Source organism: Bubalus kerabau, chromosome 11 (assembly GCF_029407905.1).
Source record: "Bubalus kerabau isolate K-KA32 ecotype Philippines breed swamp buffalo chromosome 11, PCC_UOA_SB_1v2, whole genome shotgun sequence".
Lineage (NCBI taxonomy): Eukaryota > Metazoa > Chordata > Mammalia > Artiodactyla > Bovidae > Bubalus > Bubalus kerabau.
Window position 1 is genome coordinate 92660996 of NC_073634.1, and position 24170 is coordinate 92685165.

Genomic DNA, 24170 nt, shown 5'->3' on the forward strand with positions numbered 1-24170 from the left:
GTAACATAGAGCATATAGTCAGTAAGACTGAAACATCTTTATACAGTCACAGCTACCATGTGACAAATGATTGCTGGTCTTACTGTTGGTGATCATTTCATAATGTATAAAAACACTGAACCACAATGAAGTACACCCATAACATTATCCTACTGCATGTTAATTATAACTCAATTTTTTTAAAAGCTGTGTTCCCAGTGGCATAAGGACCCTCTCCCGTCCACCTCCAATCCTCACAATATTTTCAATCTTCAAGCCAGCAGTCAACTAAGAGTGTAAGAAAGAGGGAGCCAGACAGGATTTACAAAAGTAACCTGTATTCCAGCCAAAATATCTTTAAAAAGAAATCCCTTCGAAAGGGGTGGGGGACAAACTACATAAGACACAATACACTTAAAATATGTATTGAAATTACAAATCAAACTTGTCTATACGATTCCAAAGTACAAAACACGACATTAAAAGGCATTCGAACAGCTCTTTTATACATCACAGTGTGAGTGGCACGAAATGTACTGACATTTCAGAAACACAAACCAAACTTGTTTTGGTTTTCTTGTTGTTTGTTTTTACCACCACTTGTCAAATGCATAATGTATACATGTGCATGACTCATTCATGCATGTTCTTACACAAGAGTAGAATACACCCACGGTAAAATGAGCACGAGATGAGGGAAAGGTTGGGTACCTACCCCTCCCTGAAGGCTGCTGGAATCTCGGAAGACAGAATTGTGCAAACTAAGGAGGGATGAGCATGGGCTTGGCGCCCCTAAACAACAGGCTCTCTGGGTCGGGACGCAGCAGTCATTCTGCTTTCATGCACCCCCTTCTTTCCAGCTGGCATTTTTTGATAACACCAGTCACAACTCTTCATTTTGTTTCCTTTCATAAGGGCTTGGGTTAATGATAAGGAATAAACAAGCTTTGGTATTTTTGAGAGACCTTCAGGAAGCTTTATACATGCAAATGTTTTCCCTTGATGATTTCACTGTGATTTATATATACATAGACAGGTATTTATTAATCAATGAGAATCTGAGAAATAGACCAAAAAAAAAAAACCCACCCTGGTTCTTTCCAGTACTCTCATTTTTAAAGACAACCAAGGGAAAACACTCTCTTCTAATTTGCAAAATAACTTGTAACTTTTGGGAAACAGGTGAGAAAGATAAAATCATCTTGGAGTAATTTCTGCATATCTGATAAGCCCCTTTCCCTGGGTCCTATGTGCTAATCAGGAATTGGTCTGGTTCTTAAACTGGTTTTAAGAAACAGTATCCTGTAAAGAGAATCTGTTCCCCTTTAAAAAGATGCCAGAGGGAGCAGACGTCGTTCCTTAGCTCCCCCCGGGGGTGGAGGAAACACTGATGGGCCAGCATTCGGGCCTTAAAAGTTTCTCTTTATGCTCAGGTCCTTGGTCGGTCTCTGCTGAGTGATCATCTACAACGATGCCCCTGAAGGCGCTGGTCCTCGGTGACGATGGTAAAGCTGGGCTGGCCAGGTTACAGGACGCAGGGCGGAGCCAGGCTCAGAGCCCAGGCATGGCCAGTGAAACCTCACTGCGCCGTCCGTTCCCAAAGGACTCATATTACCACACCCTCCGTCACCCCCACCTGACCAGGGGCACTCAGCCATGGTCCATCTCTGTGTTCTCCTTCCCCTCCCCACCCACTCCAGAATTAAAGGCCTCTAAATGAATCAACAGATGTGTGCTTCCCACAGGGTCAGTGTGAACACCACCTGTCAAAGGTCATCTTCAATTACAGCCACATCCACAGTGTCAAACACCCAGGCTTTCCTGGGAGTGACGGCAAGGTCAGAACCCACAACATGGGCCATCTTCCCACGTCCTGTGCACACCTGACATCAGGCCCAGTCCATCCTGCGTCCCCATGAACAACAGGGACGGCGTTCCTCGCTGAAAGGAGAGGAGTTGGATGGTGATGCTGCACGTCTCCAAAAGGATCTCAACGCGACCCTGCCGGTGTCTTTCTAGGGAACAGACAGCTTTATTTTTGCTTTTCCTAATCACACCGCCCACTCTCAGGCAGGCTTGATGTAAAAACTCAGAGCAAGCAGATGTGACTCAGACCCCGGGTGACCCCAGAATCCCGGTGTGTTCTACCTGGGTCGCACCATGAGCGTTGAACTATCAGGGCTAAAGGCACAGGGCTGGCAGGGGCTCCGTGTGTGCACGGTCTACCCAGGGACTCCCCCAGGAGAACAGGCGGCCCAGCCTGCTAGGAATCAAAGGGCCTGAGCTCTGGCCCAGGGAAGGCAGCATTTCCAACAGCTCTGGTCCCCACCTTGAAGGAAAGGGCACTACTGCCTGGACCCCTGGAGGCGACGGGCAGCAGCAAGTACAGACAGGCTGACCTGGGATGGGGAGCTCTGCCCCGTGGACCACTGGACACAGGCTGCGAGCCTGCTGTCTTCCATGAGGACTTTAAAGGGCATTCACAAATTGCAGTGAGCTCTCAAGCCTGGGCCACCAAGCTCCTCTTCAGGCCCAGGGCGCTGTCGCTCTCTCCAGAAAAGCCATTCCCCACCCCCAGACCTGCCTGACCCTGATGGCAGCACCTCCAGCTACAGAGACTCAGTGCCCGGCTTCATCCAGGCAGATGGCCCCGGGCGTGTTCTTATCGTTAGTGAGTTTTCAAACTGCAGTTACATGGAGGCTGTTCTGCACATAATTTTGACACAGACTGGCTCCCTAAAATGGCTTCAGTTTCAAAAAGAAAATGAATCCTAGAGCGAAAGAGTGATCCTGTTTCTCCTAAGCTGATTAAATGTTAACAAATAAAAGTCATTTCTCTACCAGAAGGTAATCGAGGACCTGAGATGGATACACAAACGCAGAAGTCAAGGATACAAAACACCACCACGCTGTACAAATGTGCCTGACGTAGGCAAACAGCAGAGATAAAAGACTTCATTTTCATTTTACTCTTTCGTGGAATGCTTAATAAGTTTTTAAAAAGTTCCACCATGATAAATCCACAACGATCGCCTACTGTGTTTAAAAGTCCTAAGCTGGATGAAATCAGCGTGCTCTTTAAAAGCCACAGTAAAGTCCACCGTCTGTAAAGCACACTTTGCCCAAAGTTAACTTATGGAGCCCGGTATGTGTTATTGATCCGGGCATCCGCCTGCCCTGGTCATGGTCACACACAGCTGTAAAAGATCGAGTGGTAATACCCCCTCAATCAAAACAACTCAGTGAAGCGGAAGATTTTTTTCAGCAGGGGCAGTAGGGTAAGCAGCAAGACTTGGAACTGTGTAAGAGAGATGATTTCTCCAGAATAACTCAGTCATTTCAAAAACTGAACATCCAGAAGCTTGTGCCCCAGCCCCCTGCCAGGAAGCCCTTCCCCCGGACTTCAGGGTCACTATTCGATTGGTTTCATCTGCTTGAGGGGACTGACGCTGCAGCCAAACCACAGGGATTCTCGACAAAACTATTACCAAGTAAAACATTTGGTTTCTGAAGACATGAAAAAATATTTGCTGATCCTTGGGTGAACAGAGAGGAGCCCTGTGAGTTGAGTTGAATCACCATAGAGAGGAAAACAAAAGGCAAACCTAGGGTGGAGATGTTCCTTTAAATGCATCAGTATGTTTAAAGAAATGCAACTGTTTAAAGACACGGGAAACACGCTGATAACAGTATAGAGCGTACAGCAATCCCAAAAGTCTCCACAAGCGTCAAGAAAAGACACAAAGAGCACACAAGGCTTCCTAAATCTCCTGCAAAGCGGCCGAGCCAGAAAGGCCATTTAACCATAACTTCTTAAAACCGCACATCTCAAGAGAAGGCATACAATGGTTTTGATGCACCGTGTTGATTTTTCACTACTCGGGTGGGGGCGGGGGGGGGGCGGTGTGGGGAAACGCCTTCTAAAAAGGATTTTACTAAATGCCATTAGTAATAAAAACAGTTGTCATAAACAGAGTGCTTTTCTCAAGTCAGAACACTCGGATTCTGTCTGAAGTGGAACGCGATCCTTAAAGGACTTCTCTCAGCCACGAGGAGGCGCCAGCTCGAAGCCAGGGAGGAGACAGACTGCACTCTGCATGAGAAAGTCCCCTCGGCAACATCGGAGGGTCCCGGTCCAGCGGGACAGGGAGAACGCCGCCAGGGTGGGGGGCGCTCCGCACAGCACCTCCCTCGGTGAGTCGGCAGAGACCCACCCTGTGCGACGCGCCCCATCCACGCCAGCCTTGCCTCCCCCATGCCGGGAGTGACCACACCTGGGGCCTCGGCCGACGACCTGACATCAGTCCCTGGAATCACGGCGTCCTGACGTGACACTGTGAAGCTCAATGGGGCACATAAGGCAAGAGAGATGTTTAGTGAGAGGGGGACAGCGGGGTGGGGGGGGGGGAACCTCGCTTCCCGCAGGCGGGGGTCCTGCTCCAGCATCACGCCATTCTCTAGGTGGGCAGAGGGTCGTCGTCACCTTTACTGCACTTGCACTTGCAGCAAAGAACAAAGGGAGTGGCCAGGAGCAGGAAAGGGGAGGCCACCAGGAGCAGGAGCCCAAATCCGGCAAAGATGCCCACGACCTGCAAGAAGGAAACAGGAGCAGAGCGTAAGGGGGCTGGTCCATAGGTTCCACAGTGTAAGTATGAGCCACACAGCCACCCATTCAGCCATCATCCACCTACCCAGCCATCCATCCACCCACCTATATCCATCCATCCACCTATATCCACCTATATCCATTCATCTATCCATCTATCCATCCATCCATCCATGCATACACTCACCTACACCCACCCATCTATCAATCATCCACCCACGTATATCCACCACCTATCCAGCCATCCATCCATGCATCCACTCATCCATCCATCCATTAAACACACAACATCCATCCATCTTTCCATACGTCCATCATCTCTCCTTCCACTTGTCCATCCATCTATCCATCTATCTACAACCTGTATCATCCATCCATTCATCCATCAACCCATTTATTCACCCACTCATCATCTACTCACCCATCCATCCATCTGCCCATAGTTATTTCCCTTCACTTCCTTCCTTTCATTCTCCCTCTCTTTCCCCCTTCTTCCTTTTCCTTTCCCTCCTTTCATCAAAGTAACCAAACATCCATTCAATTATAGATTCAGTTAGCCATCAAGCATCCTCTGAGCCCAGCACTGTATTAGGTGCTACAAACACAGAGGCACATAAGACCTTGGTTCTCAGCTACCACCCAGTCTGGGGGAAAGACAGCATGATTACAGCTGATAATAATACAGTTTACAAAAGCTGCTATCAGGTTCCAGGTGTAAAGGAGACCCGCAGCCGGACACGTACATGAGCCATGGGCAGGAGAATGTGCAACAGGAAACGGCTGAGATTATAAGGCTTACGAGGAGACGGGTGGTAAACAGGAATGACTGGGATCAGGCACACCATGTGGGAGAGCAGAAAGGCATACACAGGTGCATTAGGGAGGGACCAGAAATGGTGCAGCATCACCGACTCAGGGGACGTGAGTTTGAACAAACTCCAGTAGATGGTGAAGGACAGGGGAGCCTGGCGTGCGGCAGTCCATGGGGTCGCCAGGAGTCAGACAACAGAGTGACTGAACAACAAGACTTGTGCTATTCCTGGAGTTTAAAGTCCAACATGTACTGTTAGAAATTTTGATTTGGTTTAAAACATACGTTTACCCCGAGAGTTGAGTACCTAGCAAAGGAAATAAGCCTCAAGTGTACGTATGCTGTCATTCAAATCAGGGAGGGAAGCTGGACAAAGAAGCTGGGAGGTTACCCCTTACCTGGCTCCCTCCATCAGCTGCTACAGCAGGAATCTGAACTGAAGGTGGAGTTCATCTGCCACCTAGTGTTCAGAGTGGTAAGTACGCAAACCCAGGGGCTCGTGGTTCTAATTCTGACTCTGTGTTCACCTCTCTGGGCTTCGTGCTAAGTCACTTCAGTCATGTCGGACTCTTTGCGACCCCATGGACTGAAGCCCGCGAGGCTCTGCTGTCCGTGGAGATTCTCCAGGCAAGAATACTGGAGTGGGCTGCCATTTCCTCCTCTGGGGGATCTTCCCGACCCAGGAATCGAACCTGCGTCTCTTATGTCTCCTGCCTTGGCAGGCAGGTTCTTTACCACTAGCGCCACCTAGGAAGCAGCTTTCTCAATGATAAACAAATGAAGTAAAACATCTCTGAGGGTTAGTATCAGCTCTGAAATATGACACTATGCTACAGCATCACAGCAGGGTGAATGAAAGTGTCCCGTGACTTCTGATTTTACCTGAAAACTATCACATGCACACACACACACACACACACACACACACACACATCACATGGTGTTTATAAATTAGACTGTGCTCATGCTAAGAGTCCATGCTTTCTGACGAGCTGGCTATGTCCATTTGTCTGAACTTAATGTCAATAGTGCAATTGTGAGGTCTGAATTCAGATCACACTCATAAAATCACACACACAGCTATTTCAGAATACGCAAAACCCACAGGAAGGCATTGCTGATCTGCAGGGCACCTTGAACCACCTCAGCCACTAGGAACACACTCTCATTCTCCAGGGAGCCAAGGACTCTTGAATTAAAAACAGACCAAAACCCTTGACCAGATGCTCACATTCTTGGTCAATAAGACACCTTCACTTTCACTCAGTCTACCCTGTCTCTCGGAGTGCTGTCGAACCAGCTAGGTTACCCGATCGTTCCCAATTGTGATAGTGAAACAAAGCAGGACCCTAAAGGTCCTCGCCCCCGCCCTATGTCCTTTGTCTGCCTTTTGTCTGCAGAAATACTTTAGCCAAAGAACAAGTTTGATCAGAGAAGTGAGAATACACAGAAACAAAGGGAAACAATCAAAGGAGACCAAATAACAACAGTTTAAGTCATTAAGCAAAGTCAAGGACCTTCGGTTCCTCCTCAAGGGCTAGAGATAACATTCCGAGCCATGTCCTGTGAGCTGTCCTGTAGATACTGAACCCCCCACCTGGTGGAGGAGTTAATTACATGATGACTGGATTGCAGTCACGACATGAGCTGCCACAGTTCTGACAACTGTCCTCAAGGAGATGGGAACAAACCAACCCTGGAACTAAAGATGAACTGTACTTAGAACAATCAAGAAAACGCTGGTCAGACCACCGATGACCAATGTGAAGGTGACAGAGCTGACTGTGCCGTTTCTGCCCCCTCCTTCTGTCTATAAAAGCTCTTGTTCCCTGATTGCCGAGGGTGGGGGGAAAGTCAGCTTTTGGACAGGTGTTCACCCTTCACCCTCCCACCCCACCCTATTGCCAGCTTCCAAAATAAAGCAAACTTTCTTTCCAACCAACCTGGCCTCTTTATCGGCTTTTGAGCAGCGAGCAGCCAGGACCCACTTCCATTATAAAAGGAGGAAACAGGTATAGTCAGAAGGAAGTCAGCTAACAGAAAAGAATGAGACAGGAAGCAAATATCTCACAACAAAAATCATCACTTAGTGAGCATCTTATAAACATGTCAGACAGAAATGATATACTGTGGGGACAGAGGATAAAGAGGGAATCACGTGAAACAAGGACCCTTCACCCCAGGGAGCGGTTAACCACTCAGACTGTTTCTCAAGACACCCACTCATCAGGGCAGAGCCTGGTCTGTGTGACCATCACCAAGCTCCCAAGCACAGCCCAGAGTCTCTGCCTTCAGAAATGTCCAATATGGGCATATGGGATGAACCGGGCCAGTGGAGTCCGGGAGGATCTGAGTCCTCTCCCCTAGAGAGAGTTCTTCAACACAACTCCAGGGCTTGGTAGCAGTAAGCCAAGTCAAAGCGATGGTAGAACGATCAGAACACATTATGTTCATTGAAACTGGGCACTGAACACAGCGTGAATGTCGGCCACATCATAGCCTGAATGCTCGGAGGTCAGGTCAGAGAGGCTGTGTCTGGGGATACAGGGGGCTGCTCCCACATCTCTTCCCAGCTCTGCATGCAATGGCATCATCACCTTGGCAGCTTGAAATGGCTATCCCAGGAGAGTTGACACTGCAGAAGAGACCAAAACTACAATGTAGCCTGCCCACTGCCCCCGCCCCATGGCCAACTGGTAACAGTTCTCAGAACACTGGCCGCACGTGTGTGCTTCAAGGCAGGGGATGGATGAGTTCAGAGGGCCGGCAGCCTGCCTGCTTTACACTGAAGGTGCCTCTGCTCAATTTCACCAGCCCTGAGAGGGGCCTGAGATCAGGGGCGCGTCCCTCGTCCACGTGGCTCCAGGGGTTGCTCGGAGCTGGCACTGAGCATTTTGTCCCTAGAAGGTGCTGGCTGATGAGGCCAAGAGGAGCTGGTGGGAGGTGTCCACAGGCTTCTTCCTCAACAGTGATGGAGGCCGGGAAGCCCTGTCCAGGTTTCTGTATTTCTTCAGGGCCTGTTATCCAAGTGCCTGTTACCACCTCCACTCACGACCCCAGAAACACAAGACTCACTCCTGAGAATTAACAGGCATGAGGGCTGAGGTGTGACCACACAGCCCAGCCTTGTTATCGGACAGGGTGACAGTTTCCACCGGCACTCAGGTGCTCCTGGGAAGCTCGCTGTGACTCCAGCCACGTGGAGACACGGGAAGGAGAGAAAACAGCTCCTTGCTCGGAAACAGGGTCTTTACAGAGATTGCTGTTGTTGTTGTTCAGTCTGACTGTTTGCGACCCCATGAGCTGCAGCACAGCAGGCTTTCCTGTCCATCACCAACTCCTGGAGCTTGTTCAAACTCATGTCTGTAGAGTCAGTGATGCCATCCAACCATCTCATCCTCTGTCGTCTCCTTCTCCTCCTGCCTTCAATCTTTCCCAGCATCAGGGTCTTTTAAAATGAGTCAGCTCTTCACATCAGGTGGCCAAAGTATTGGGACTTCAGCATCAGTCCTTCCAATGAATATTCAGGGTTGATTTCCTTTAGGATTGACTGGCTGGATCTCCTTTCTGTCCAACAGTCTCTAAAGTGATTTTGGAGCCCAAGAAAATAAAATCTATCACTGTTCCCACTTTCTCCCCATCTATTTGCCATGAAGGGAGGGGATTGGATGCCATGATCTTAGTTTTTTGACAGTTGAGTTTGAAGCCAGCTTTTTCACTCCCCTCTTTCACTTTCATCAAGAACCTCTTCAGTTCTTTACAGAAGGAATCAGGTTAAGATGACATTCCCAGGAGGGACCCTAATCCATTGCAACCGGTGTCTTCACCAAGAGGGACGTCTGGACACAGAGACAAGGTGAAGTGCCGGAGGGACACACCTGTGAACCAAGGATCCAGGATCGCAGGGCCCCACCTGGAGCTGGAAGAGGCAGGGGGACCCTCCTGCAGGTCCCAAGGGAGAGAGGCCCTGCCCACACCTCGACTTCAGCCTCCTGGCCTTTAGAACTGCGCAAGAGTCTGTTTCTGTTGTTTGGTGTCTTATTCCAGTGTAGAGGGGGCGGGGGAGCCCTGGAGCTGGCCGTGCTGGCCCGGAAGGCAAAATAAAATGCAGCTTAAATCCGCTCTCACAGCGAGGTCAACAGACTGGCCCTCGGGCTGGATGGAGTTCACAGTCCATTGTGCTTTTTTTTGTTCTTACAACTTTATGGAGCTATAACTTACATACCTTACAACTCAGCCACTTAATGCCCAATTTATGGGTTTTAGTGCACTCAGAACTGCCCAACTTGCACCCCAGTCAATGCCACCCCCTGCTTTTTAAAAGCGATTTCCTGGAATGCAGCCACGGGCCTTTGTTGACACACTGTCTGTAGCACCGGCCTCGCTACCAGGCGGAGAGGACAGTTGCAAAGCCAGACTGTCTACCATTTGCCGGCCAGAGACCCGTTGGCCCTGCCACGGGGTCTGCAGTGGAGATCACGGGAGAAGCACAGTTACAGGCAGCCTGTCTCTGTTCCTAGGAAACCCCTGAGACTCGGTTCCTGCGACTCCTAGATGGCCTGCCTCGGGGCTGTGCTGAGACGTGCTGAGAACATGGCTGGAGCCCACTGAGACTCTTCCCTACCCCAGGAGCTGGCCTGCACTGATGCCTGCCTGCCGGTCCCCTCAGGGGCTTCCCTCCACGCCCACAGCACACCTGAACATCATACCATGGCCTGCAATGCCCATGGGGTCCACCCTGATCATCTCTGACCACTGCTACCTCCTCCTGCTCTATCCGCATGGACCTCCATGCCACACTTCTGCCCTTCGGCCCAACGCTATCCCCTCTGCCTAGACTGTCCCCCTGTATGAACTGTCCCTCCTCTGGCTGAACAGTCCCCTCTCCCCTGTCCCACCTACTCCCACCACCAGCTCCCCATCACTCAGTCCTTGGCCATAGGCACCACCTCCAAGAAGCCTTCCAGGCCGCACCATCTAAAGACCCCTCCCAATCACCCCTCCCCTACAGCTCAATTCACACCCTATACTGCTCCTGGCTCACTGTCCCTACAGGAGATGTGCAGCCATAAGGGAAAGCTCCATTGATCTCCTTCACCAGAGTGTTTCCAACTCTTAGAACAGTGCCAGGCACACAGGAGGAAGTAAACATCTGCTGAAAGTATGAATAACCCCACCGACCAGCTGCCTAGACATCACCATGCGGGGACCTTTCCATCCCTTCCCTCTCATCCCTCCCTATGGCTAACGCACTCACCCAGGGGGCCTCTATGGGAAGCTCTTCAATAAGAGCCAGCAAGGACGGACCATGCATAGTAGGTCATGACCAAGGCCAGGAGTAGGCACAAGCAATCAGATGTCTGATGTTGAAGAACCACCGTGTGTTAAAACGTGGGGCGTATTCATGTTAGGTCAAGAATCTGCCTGCAATGCAGGAGACCTGGGTTCGATTCCTCAGTCAGGAAGATCCCCTAGAGAAGGAAATAGCAACCCACTCCGGTATTCCTGCCTGGAGAATCCTATGAACAGAGGAGCCTGGCAGGCTATAGTCCATGGGGTCGCAAGAGTTGGACACGACTTAGCGACTAAACCACCACCACCACCATTCGTGTTAGGCAGGCCTATCAAAAGCATAATCTCAGTCCAGGAAAAACTCTGGCAGCTACCGCATTTACTAGCTGTTTTTCTATATGGGAGATCTTTGATCGCCCGGCAAGTCTTCTGGAAATGACACACACAGGTCCTGTTTCTCTCTCTCTCTCTGTGTCTCTGTCCCCGAGATCAAAACCCCAGGTGCGCCGCCTCCTACCTGAGTCCGATGCCAGATGACAGACGCCCTGGAGTGGCCCAGCTTGTTCCTGCAGGGCCCTTTATCATAATGGATCAGGAGGAAGTCGTCCTGCGGAGGGAGAGAAAGAACAGGGGTAGATGGGATGGCACACTCCACTCAGCGCGTCCTGCCTGCTCCTGAGGTTTGCAGCAGACTGTCATGTTCCCTCTTTCCTTTCCTAATATTTAGAACTAGAGTTCCTATCTCACACATCCGATTGAGAAGAAAGAAAACCGACTGACTGATTCTGGCTGGCCATCCCAGACTCCTCTCTGCTGAGTGCTCCAGAGTCTGAGTTCAAGCACGGTGAGAATTCTTTACAGGAAAGAAGCTGCTTATCTTTTTGAATTAATACAAAGACTAATTAATACAAAAAATTACTTAATACAAAAATGAATACAAAAAACTAATTAATACAAAAATACAAAAACTAATTAATACAAAAATACAAAGACTACACTTTTTCAATAAATGGTAAAGACCATGTTGTTTATACCTGTGCATTCCCCAGAATAAAAATGTAGAATTATTAAAACAAAGAACTAATTAATACAAAAACTAATACAAAAAACTAATTAATACAAAAATTACTACAAAGACTACACCTTTTCAATAAATGGTGAAGACAGTGTTGTCTATACCTGTGCATTCCCCAGAATAAAAATGTAGAATTATTAAAGAAAGTTATTCCAAATAATGGAGGAGGAAATGGCAACCCACTCCAGTATTCTTGCTTGGAGAATCCCAGGGACAGAGCAGCCTGGGGGGCTGCCGTCTATGGGGTCGCACAGAGTCGGACACGACTGAAGTGACTTAGCAGCAGCAGCATTCCAAATAAACCGTATTTTTAAATGAAAAAAAGAAAAAAACAACACTCAAAACGAGGGAACACGGACAACAGCAGAGGAAGCAAGTTCATGGGAAGGGACTGCAGTCAACCCAGCCTCCTGGCCCGCCTCCCTTCTCCTTGACCGAAGGCTCACAGGCCACGAGAGGGAGCACTGCTCCCACTTCGGCCCCCGTCCAAGCCTGGCTCCGGCTCCAGGAATCCGCGCTGATGCAGGGCTTCTGAAGAAGTAGGTCAGAGGCTGGGCCGCTCTGGGAGCCGCCAGCAGCCCTGGGGCTGAGCTTTCTTCCCCGGAGTCCCTGCCTTCCCGGCTTCCTGCTGCCCTGGCAGAATTACTCCCAGATGAGATGACTTCCGGTGTGTGTACGGTCCATCCTCGGCCTGTAGCACCAGCCTTCTTGCCTGGAAAGTGCTTCTTCTCTGCTCAGACCAGAAAACGTTCTCACGGCTCAAGAGCTGGCAGGAGACCAGTCTTCCGTCCACAGTTCACCCGACTGTCTAGAACGGAGAGGCGACTCCCTTCCGATTTGGTGGAAATGTCCTGCCCACCCCCCCACCACACCCCCACCTCCACCTCCATCACCTGGGAGTCTTCACCAGACTGGCAGGGGCTCCTGGAGTCGGACCCCTGAAGCAATGTCAGCCTCGGTAACTACATCGCCAGCTCGGAGCTTGGCACCCAGACCTCAGCAAGCAGGAACCGAGGTGCAGGAGGGCATTTTCTGTACAAACCCCTCTGCTCCTCCATTAACAGGAGGGGCTGTTTTCTCTCCTATCACCCACAAAGAGAACCAGCTCAGCAAGCAGCACAGAAGGGAGGCCCATGCTGTTTCTTCATGTAACTGAGAGCATGAACAGAGCCTCTTTCTGAGAGAAGAGGAAATAAGCCCAGCCCAGCGTGTCTGAGACAGGAGGCCATTCCTCTTGGAGCTGGGCAGAGCTGGTCACGGTGATGTCCCTTAGCATCCCCACGGGTGGCACTGCCTGGGAGCCCTCCTCTGGTCCTGGGAACCGCCAGCCTCTGGTCTGATTTATCACAGGTCAGCCTCCTGGAGCCTGAATGGGTCCTGGAACAGCAGGAAATCTGGTTTTGGGGGGTGGTAGTGAGCTGCCTTCCAGGGAGGTGGGCGGTCCCAGCCTGCCACCTCTCACCTCACCCCCCTGTCCTAGCCCCTCAGCTGTCCAGGAGAACACGGGCAGAGATGAACACACAGCTCAGCCGGCCGGGGATGTCTTCTCAAAGCCGTTTCTGATAGCTTGTGTCCACTGGGCACTTTCTCTTCCTTGAACTCCTCATTTTATTTTCTTTCACTCACATACCATGGAGGTTAACTTTTCATCCGGGGTCTCATTTTGCCAGGCTGCTCTTCACAAAGTCTTGCTCGGGAGGTTTGCGGATACTCTCTGGATTTGTCTTCTGAAACACAAGGCTAACTGTGCTGTCTCGCCCAGCTGTGAAGTCTGCAGGGATCTCCTCCAGCAAAGCTGCACAAACCCTGTTGCTCGTTACAGTCACTGGGAGCCTTTGGGGACTGCAGCTCCTGACTCGGGGTCCAGACGCCCTGCATGGCCTTCATCAACCTGCCGTGGACCAGTGCTTGGGGGCCATGAGCCCCTGTGATGGAGGTCAACCTCCATCTTGGCCCAGAGACCCGGGTCACGGCCCCCACCTCGGCCAGGCCCAGGCCACGTACAGCTCATGGCCTTCCTCACCACATCCTGTTCTTTGGAGGTGGCCCGCCTCCCACACTCTGCCCTCTGCCTGGTCAGTGAACTCTCCATCAGCTATGCCCACACCCTTGATGCCCCTGGACCCAGGGACCACCCCAAAACCCTGGAAGGGCTGCTGGAGACCCCACACGCACCAGCTTGTGGTTCCGCCCACAGGAACCTAGTGCTACCAGGGGCTTCCTGATTGCGGGGTCACCAGCTCCTCGGGGTCACAGACTCTGCCAGCCTCAACTTGGCAGTCCCCCCTTCATGCAGAGCAGAGCTGCTGACACTCACGGCACGTTTCCTGAACAAAACGAAAGTTTTCCCCCTGACAAAAGCGCTGGAAGATGCTTTCACAATGTAACAGTGATTTCATTGTGACCTTAATTTCCTGAATGAAGGCCTGGGGAATAACCACCGCAGAGCCTGCCAGGAACCCAGGTGGACGGTGAGCGTGAATGTTTCCTTCACATTGTTCAGAGGAACCACACCAAGCTCCTGGGTGGACGCAGAAACAATGGAGCTGGCTACAGAGCTCGGGTGGCCAGATGCTCAGAGACGAATGAATGAACTCAGAGCAGCCCCACCACAGAAGGCCTGAGACTTCCTGTCCCACTCTGAGTCGGGTCTGCCTGACGGAGGCTGGTCTAACCCACATGGTGGGGTTTGGAGTCTGAAAGACTGGAGAATGGATGCTGGGTCTGTTCCTCAGTCCTTCGGGGCTTTGGGAAAAGATCCCTAACCTTCGTGGGCTTCTTAAAAACAGGAAATACCTCTCACGCCAGAATCTGATGCCTGATGATCTACGGGGCAGCTGATGCAATAACCATAAAATGCACGACAAATATAATGCCCTTGAATCATCCCCAAACCATCCACCCTCCCACCACAGTGCACGGAACTGGTCCCTGGAGCCAAAAAGGTTGGGAATGGCTGGATGAAGTAACAGGTATGCAGAGCAAAGCACAGAGGCTGCATTCGACCATCACTTCATACGTAGTAACTATTCACTCACCCCAAAAGAAGGAGAGTGAGGGGGTTCCCCCGACTGTAAGTAGTGACTGTGGGGCCGGGAGTGCAGCAGATGAACAGGTGCGGCCAGGGCCTCCCCTGTGAGGACTGGGGGCCAGGCCCAGCTGGGGGGGCAGTTGAGGACCAAGATGGAAGGCAGTGCCGGAAGATGGGGGCTAACTCCGTGAGGCGCAGGGGTGCTCAGGAGCTGGTGCAGGGAAGGAAAATTCCCCGGGAGAGATGGGAGACCTACCAGCTCTGTCTCCGCTCCGGACACGCTGTTGCTTCCAGACCTGGTTCACACATTTACTTTGAGTCATGGCTACTGTCCTTGACTGACCTTCCCAGAGCAGACTCCCTGTCCTTCAGGGTCTGCTTTCTGTGGCCACAGGGTCACTGGGCAGCAGCTGCTCATCTACAGAGAAAAACAGGACACTCCTGGCCCCAAGGATGCCGGCTTTCAAGGAGGAAATTGCTGCCTTGGTCCCTTGGAGCCTGGAAACAATGGGTCTCTTGCTGGCAGGAAGTGTGCTTTAGAACTGAGTCAGACACACACACGGATGGACAGACAGGGTGTCTCTCCAGAGACCAGAGCAGAGAGAGAACAGCCTTGGGCTCAAAGGAGATAGGTTGAGGGGATGTCAAGGTCGCAGGAGAGGTCACAGCAAAGCTATGGTCTCTGTGGAAGTCAGGCTCTGTGTCTGTCCACGTCTAATACTTCCCCCCAGAATCCACTGGGAGGTTTGATAACGTGTAGTTAAAACCGGTGTTTCACTTCCTTTCCCTTTTAGGAAAAGTTGATAAGGAATGGGAAATTGCGGGACAGACAGTAGATAATATAATATAAATTAATGATCAGTTTTCAAAAAAAAATACAGTGAAGTGTAAAATTATATATATTTATATAATATAGAGAGACTATGTATGATATATAGGATTATATAATATAGAAGACTATGTGCTAAGTCGCTTCAGTCGTGTCTGACTCTTTGCAACGCCATGGACTGTAGCCCGACAGGCTCCTTTGTCCATAGGATTCTCCAGGCCAGAATACTGGAGTTGGTTGCCATGTCTTCCTCCAGGGGATCTTTCCGATATACAGAAAGACTATGTATAGACTGAAAAGTGTTAGTCGCTATGTCATTTCTGGCTTTTTGCAACCCCGTGGACTGTAAGCATTTCAGGCTCCTCTGTCCATGGAATTCTCCAGGGAAGAATACTGGAATGGGTATCCATTCCCTTCTCCAGGGGATCTTCCTGACCCAGGGATCGAACCCAGTTCTTCTGCATTGCAGGCAGATTCTCCACAACTGAGACATTAGGGAAGCCCCATATACATACATATATGTATATATATACGTGATACATAGGGAAACCATATACATATAGACTTTGAAGACCATAAGGACTTGGTAATGCTTCAGATATCATTCTAAATATCCCCTTCCCATTGCACAAAGTCAGTGAACAAACCTATTATTGGTTTTAAGTTAAAGAAAATTAACCTTGCCAAAGTGATTCATTAAACTTGCTTAGGAAAGGAAAAGGAAACCCCCAAGACAGAAAGACGGCAATATGCTCCCCAGATTTGTTCAGTTACACAAAGATCTCCTATACATTTAGTGATTTTAAGTTAACAAAGGGACAACAGGCTTTTCGAAAGAAAAAACCAGAAAGAAGCAATCTGTGTAATATTTTTATAGGTGGCCTTTGAATTACAGACCTGTTAGCTTATTCAAGCGTTCATCTCAAACAGACATTTTCTTCTTGACAGTCTCTAGACCTGTCCATCTTGGGACAGGCAAGCTTTCAAAGTTCTGCCACTTTGCACACTGTTAAGAATTCTTTCTCCTTCACCTGTGCGGCCTGAGTTGACCCTTCTCTGCAAGGATGTATAAAGCTGAATCCCCTGCGATAACCTCTCAACAGGAGACTCACCCAGACACGGTGCTCTGACTGCAGGTGGTCGGGATGAGAAGGAGCAGCTGTCCGACAGGTGAGCTCCCATTAAAGTAAACATGGGGCCATTCTGACCTCCTTTTATTCTAATTAAATCTTAATACTATTATGGGGTGGGCTGGATCCATCCAGGACACACCTTTGCTGCAAAGGACAGATAAATATAAAGCCATCCCTTTATGACATAGGACTCAATAGGCTTTGACTGTCACCAACTACAACGATCTTAATAGATGATTAGTTCTGTTTGATCATAGGTGGCTCAGACGGTAAAGGATCTGCCTGCAATGCGGGAGACTGGAGTTTGATCCCTGGGTCAGGAAGATCCCCTGGAGAAGGGAATGGAAACCCACTCCAGTATTCTGGCATGGAGAATCCCATTCTCCAGAAGCCATAGTCCATGCGGTCACAAAGAGTCGGACGTGACTAAGCCACTAACACACTGTAGAAACAGATGTACAAATAAAGTCTTATAAAATTGGAGTCATAATGTCATCTTGTTGGCAAGATGCCCACTCCCAATACAGATGAGAAAGTGAACAAGAAGCTGGAAAGAAGTATGGTCTGCCTTAGGCCTGGGAGCTCCAGAAAAGGCAGGGACTTGAGATGGGGTGGGCCTGGCACCCCTGGCAAGATCTCCCTGTGAGACAGACAGCACAAGGTACATCTGGGAGAAGAGGCCGTATGAGGCCAGATGGCAGAGGGTCCGTATGTTCCTCGGCCCTGCAGGTGACACGACTGTCACTGAAGCAACTGCTCTGTCCCTGGCATCCGTGGCTCTCTCATCTTTGCTCTTCCAGGAATGGTCCCTGCGATGGACTGCTTGTGTTCCCCCCTATCCAAAACTCCTATGGGGAAGCCCTAATGTCCAGTGTGATGGGATTTGGAAGCGGGGCCTCTGGGAGGTGATCAGGTTCAGATGAGGTCATGAGGCTGCAGCCCCCATGATGGAATTCGTGTCCTTGGAGGAACAGGAAAGGGTCCAGAGGGTCCTCTCTCTGCCAGATGAGGCCACGGCAAGAAGGTGGCTGCCTGCACACCAGGAAGAGGGTCCCGAACCCAAGCCCGCCGGCTCTCAGACATCCAGCCCCCACAACCGAGAGATCAGCAACCAGTTTAAGCTCCCTGGTAGTGGGGATGAGCTGAGCTAAGACAGCTCCACAGGCAGAAACCTAAGATGCTGAGATCTACCCACTCCCTGAAAACCCAGGCTGAAGCCCACCCTGCCCTCTTGGAGCTCCTGTACCAACTCCCGTCTTCTGACACCACTGCATCTCATGAGCTCGTATTTTCACAGGCACAGAATAAGCACCTGACGGCATGACTTCCAGGGCCCAGGAGTGCCCCCTTAGTCGCCGTGCAGTGGCTGGGCCACGCCTCCTGCTCAGCCTGCCCCACGAAGCACCCCACCACCCAACTGGTACTCACATCCAGGGACTCGAGGCAGTACCAGCAGAAGGCGTGTTTGCAGTTCTTACACATCATCTGGGCACAGCCTTCGTCCCGCTCGATGTAGACCTTGCACTTGGGGCAGCGCTTGATTGGCGCGTCATCCTCGTCCAGCTTGAAAGCAGAGCTGAAGCAGGAGAGACTCTGTCAGGCTGTGCTCGGAGGCTCTGGGGTGACCTGCCAGCAAAGGCCACCCCGGAATCACGAGCTCAAGTAGCTGAGGGGCTGAGGTTGTGTGTGTGCTCAGTCGTGTCCAACCCTCTAAGACCCCAGGGACTGTCACCCACCAGGCCCCTCTGTCCAGGGGATTTCCCAAACAAGGATACTGGAGTGGGTTGTTATGAGGTCACTTGTTATTAAGTGAAATAAGTCAAAACCAAAGAATCTCAAACTCTGGAAAATAATCACCAAAAAAAAAGAAAAAACTGAATCAGCAACTATGGGGGAAAAAAATGAGCAAAATCAGCACAGATCTAAATTTAGATGTGTACAGACAAACCAAAGAAAACAGGGCAGAGGCTTAGAAGGGAGGTCTAACTTTATATCCTTATTCATATACTTTCCAAAAGGTTGATAATACATAGTATGCTCTTTGTTATTATCAAGGAAAAAAAATGTTAAAAACACACACATGCTAATCATTTACTTAGATCTATTTGGTGTCTGTACAAAATCGTTTTCCTGAGAGGTCTGGGCAGGCCACGGGGGTGAGCATGGACGGACTGAAGCCCAAGCTCAAGTGCAGCTCTTCTGCACACGGGCTGGGTGGCAACCTCTCTGAGCCCCAGCTTCTGGTTGGTGTGATAGTGGCAGACGGGATTATGCATGAAGGGCACTGGGCAGGGCAAGCCTGTGTGAAGTGCCCAGTAAGTGGCAGCGAGGGTTCTATGCTGCTCACAAAATGACAACCTAGGTATCTTTCTAGGTTTAACTGTAGAAGGACGCCCAGCCCATGCTGTTAAATTTTATGTCAGCTGAAAATGCAGAGTCATCTGAAGAAGTGGTTCAAATTCACCGATTATGGGGTGAATTTGCTATATCGTTATGAACTCATGGCATTTACCAAGGGGAACGTGATTCTCCACAGAACTGAGCAGATTGTGCAGAACCTAAAGAATTTATGAGTAGAGATTCACTGAAATTGTGAGCAAATTCTGGCATTTTGAATGCATTGACTGCAGGACCTTCCACAAGCATCATAATGACTGTAAGGCTTAAATATGTCATCATTTTACATGGTTTTCTGAGGACCGGTGAGCTTCCAAACAATTACACAGGTTTCCCTGGTGGCGTAACAGTAAAGCATCTGCCTGCAACACAGGAGACCACCTGCAATGCAGGAGATGCAGGTTTGATCCCTGGGTCAGGAAGATCCCCTGAAAAAGGAAATGGCAACCCACTCCAGGATTCTTGCCTGGGAAATCCCATGGACAGAGGAGCCTGGCAGAATACAGTCCATGGGGTCACAAAAGAGTCAGACACAGTGACTAAACCACCACCACCAACAAACGATTCTACCCTTGGGGTCTTCCTAAGCTTGAGACTCTTGCACTGTGAGGCGTGCACCAGTTTAACAGGTTCTGTTTCGTTCATTAGTACAAGGTGACCAAGAAAGACACGCTGGAAGGTACCTGGTTTCCCCGGGAAGGAAGGTGATGGGCATGGTCTCCGGGCAACCCTGGCCAGGGTGCCAGCTGGCTTTGCAGGCAGAGCAGAACTCCGTGTCACAGGCTTTGCACTGGACCAGCTGGGGGGTGTGCAGCCCCATCTCCTGGAGTTGGCACACCGCCTGGCACGTAGACGCCGGGCACCAAGTCCGACAGGGGTCCAGGAGCACCTCTGACACAAAGAGAAAAAACGGGCAAGTCAGGATCTGCAGGACCAGGGAACTGACAGGGCTTAGGACAGACGGACACGCCAGCACACAGCTTCTCATATTTAAGGGAGAAAAGAAAATCAAGGTCAGATATAACATGCCCTTTAGGATCTGGGACCCACCTGGGGGCGCCTCCTCCCTCCAGCCACTCCCCACTCCCCAGCCCACTCATGTGGTGGGACAGCAAACCCCCAATTACCCCCAGAGTCCTCAGGGCTCCAGAGCCCCATCCTGGAAACCCCGCGATTCAGCCAGCGCCTCCTGCCCCCGCCTGCCTGCCCTGAGACGTGGCGTGGCCACAGCAACCCGTCCGAAGCCTCACATCCTTGGGCGGGGTGTGCTGTGGGCACCCGAAACATTGGGTAAGCATGGAAGGATAAGATGAAAAGGAGATGGCTGGCTCTTCTTCTCATCAAAGGGCGTATCCACCTACAACGGTTTCCATCCCAAATTCACATCAAAGCCCTGAGCTAAGGACTGTGTGAAATTCATTCTTCGACAGCGGGTTTTCCCTCTGAAGTGGAGCCTGATTTAATGAAATTAGTGAGAAAGCTAATTCTGAAAAACAGGACCCGTGACAGTCACATGCCTTCACATCTGCGTCCACATCTCATGTTTCTTTAAATAAAGGGTCCTGAGCTACCCCACCACCACCACAGTGAGCCTGATGCTGGGTCCTATGGGCCCTCTGTCAAGTGTGACTGGACTCTCAGTGCTGGGCTGCGGGAGGGAGCACCCAACCAGAACCCACACGGATGCTGATGCCAGGCCAAAAGGCGAGGAGGCCAAAGGATTACAGGGTGTTTGCAAAGGGCTCCAAGTCGGCCACTGATTTGCAAGCTGTTCCCAGGGTCACTCTTGAGAAGGAACGGACTGTATTTCACTGTGAACCTAGAAGCAATGAAAGGCTCTTCTAGGCCATATGACTGGCCAATTCCGGAGTGGGCTGGTTCACCGACATCAGAGATGGAATGTGTAGACACCGGGACCCCCAGCAGGCTGCAGCTGTCATGGGCTGCAGGCGGGCTGGGCTGCCCCTCAACATGCATGTGTTTGCCACGTTCCCTGAACTGGAAGCCAGATTCAGCCCTCAAGTTCCTGTCGGGTACCAATAGACTGAAAACCACCTTATCATCTAATTCTGATGGTGAGTATTTCAGTCTTTAAGGGCCATGAGGTCTCTATCCAACTACTCAGCTCTACTTCGGAAGTACAAAGGCAGCTGTGTTGATCTGTAAAGGAGTGTTTCAGTAAAACTTTATTGACAACACCAAGCCAGGGGCCGGGCAGATTTGGCCCACCAGCCATGGTTGGCTGACTCCTACCCTAACTATTTTAAAAAGGTGAATTAATCAATAGCACCTAGGGGCTTCCCAGGTGGCTCAGTGAGTAAAGAATCTGCCTGCAATGCAGGAGATACAAGCAGATGCAAATTTGATCCCTGAGTCAGGAAGAGCACCCAGAGGAGGGTATGGCAGCCCATTCCAGTATTCTTGCCTGGAGAATCCCATGGACAGAGGAGCCTGGTGGGCTATGGTCCCTAGGGTCGCAAAGAGTTAGATACGACTAAAGCAGCTGAACACAATCAATAGCACAAAAACTATCAAACCGGTAGGTCCAGCAGAAGGTTTAGAAGACTTGCTAATACAAAGGAACTCCGGCATCCAGGAAAATGTGATACTTTCTCATCGATGTTTATGATAATAAGGTAAAATTTCCTGAGGCCTCAGTGGTGAGTGAATGTGTAAAACGAGGTCTTGTCATGAGCTGAAAGTGTTTGCTTTTGTAAGACTGTTTCTGGCTGCCAGATCCGAGGAGGTGGTTTTGTGGGGAAAATGCACGCATGTGGGGACAGCGGTCTGCAGGTTCCCACGCTGAGGGGGCAGGAGAAAGAAGGACGGAGGGACGAACGGTGCCCTGGGGCACAGCGGGGAGGGGGGAGGAAATGCCAAAGGCTGTTCCCCCAGAGTGCTGTGCCTTTTACCTGGCGGCCCTCCCCTGCCCCCATCTGGATTTCTCTACCAGCAGTTCTGGCTCCGGGCTGGGTGAGCCCGGACCTGCCTCACCTACATCACAGGGCCCCCCACAGGCACGGCCCCTCAAGGACGGCATTGCAGGATGTGGGCACTCAGCCTGCAAAGACGGCAGGACACGTGCAGATAAGCTACATCCTCCGCTGAGTCAGCTTCCTGGCTGACTTGACAGTGTTCAGTGCGGGTCCACCTGAGCCCCTAAGGAGACACCACTGCCCAGTTCAGGTCCTTCCAGTCTCCACGGCGCTCCCTTCCTGCTCTCAGCAGCCTGTGACATGAGGAGGGGACCGGCTTTTCCAAGGTCTCTTCCTGCCTCTCACCGTTGTGCGGCATCTCCCGGTCACTCCTCTCAGCACCACACATGTAGCCCTGATTATAAGATGCGGTGCGCAGCAGAGGAGACCTAGTTAGTGTTTCCATGGTAACTACTTGCATCGTGTGACTTGTGTCCTCTTGGAGCTGTGAGAGGGCAATGCCCATCCCCATGGAAGAGACTCCCTGTGGCAGACGGAGGGCAAACACCCTGCCCCTCTGAGCTGCCAGCTCAAAGCCCCCCTCTCTCAGTGCTGCCGGCACCCCCCACCCCAAGAGCACAACCCAGCTCTGCTCTCGGACGTCTATTAAAATTCTACAAGATCCCTCTGCTGCTGGAGTCTGCCGGCTGGGTGTGCAAGATGGGACACAACCAATAGGAAGATCCACACTGGGCACCAGCACAGCTTTTCTTTCCAGAATGTGTTTATGCATACACATCGATGTCTACCTGCTTATCTACCTATTTATCTATCCATCACATCTATATATATATACTATATATACCATACTATCACATCTATATACTATACATTAGATACATTATAGCCGATATGTTAGAAATATTATACACATTGTATCTAGTATGTATACATGCACATATTTGTACCTAATATATTTTCAAACAAATCAAGAAGTATATTTTCTGGCACAAGATGAAGAAACAAATCTACCTCTATGTACCTTATGTATCTACCTCCCCGAGATAGACACATAAAAAGAAATAAAGTAAGTCCTTAACAGCCATACTTATCAAAAAGCCCAAGACTCTTGTAAAAGGTGTTCTTCTTTCTTAAACACAATTGTCCTTTGTGAAACATGCTGTGCAGGGCGGTGGGTCCTCGTCCCTTATGCTGCTCCAGCTCCCACTGGCCCAGAAATGTAAGCAAGCACTGTAGCATGGCCTGGTCAGTGTCCAAAAAGGAACTCGTGTGTAACACCAAGGGGCATGACCTTCCTGGGAAGCCTGTAGCTCCCAGCTTTAGGGGTCTTACAGCTGGCAAACGAAGTGCTCAGAAGAGACCTCCTCCCAGAACCTCCCTCCCAGCGTCTTGCTCCCCAAGGATCCTGGCTGGAAGACTGGGGATGCTCAGGTTAAAATAAGGCTCTGATATGAGAGGTGCAAATGGAGAGAGTATTGGAACTGTGACCATAGCACTTGTTAGTAACTAAATGTTGTCAGAAGATGATGTAGACTGTCACTTTTCCACCAGTCACCATCCTCATTTGAAGGTGACTTTGAAGGTAGAGAGCAAATTGAAACCTGCTTCACCGATCCCATCTAGATTTTGCTCAGTTCAGTTCAATTTAGTCACTCAGTCGAGTCTAACTCTTAGCAACCTCATGGACTGTATGTAGCACGCCAGGCCTCCCTGTCCATCACTAATTCCCAGAGTTTACTCAAACTCATATCCGATGAGTTGGTGATGCCATCCAATCATCTCATCCTGTGTCATCCCCTTCTCCTGCCTTCAATCTTTTCCAGTATCAGGCTCTTTTCAAATGAGTCAGTTCTTTGCATCAGGTGGCCAAAGTATTGCAGTTTCAGCTTCAGCATCAGTCCTTCCAATGAATATTAAGGACTGATCTCCTTCAGAATGTACTGGTTGGATGTCTTTGCAGTCCAAGGCACTCTCAAGAGTCTTCTCCAACACCACAGTTCAAAAGCATCAATTCTGCACTCAGCTTTCTTTATAGCTCAACTCTCACATCCATACATGACTACTGGAAAAACCATAGCCTT

General features: G+C 50.3%; 1 protein-coding gene across 4 annotated transcripts in view; it reads right to left on the reverse strand.

Annotated features, from left to right (window-relative positions):
- Nucleotides 1-296: 296 nt before the first annotated feature.
- RNF144A (ring finger protein 144A) overlaps nt 297-24170 on the reverse strand; it is a 132341-nt gene continuing 108467 nt past the window's right edge. For all 4 annotated transcript variants that reach the window (XM_055541017.1, XM_055541018.1, XM_055541016.1 and 1 more), the window contains 4 exons: nt 19837-20044; nt 18185-18332; nt 11206-11295; nt 297-4568 (listed from right to left, as the gene is read on the reverse strand). In XM_055541017.1, the coding sequence (XP_055396992.1) occupies nt 4437-4568; nt 11206-11295; nt 18185-18332; nt 19837-20044 (578 nt within the window). In that variant the 3' untranslated portion in view covers nt 297-4436. The remainder of the gene's footprint in view (nt 4569-11205; nt 11296-18184; nt 18333-19836; nt 20045-24170) is intronic.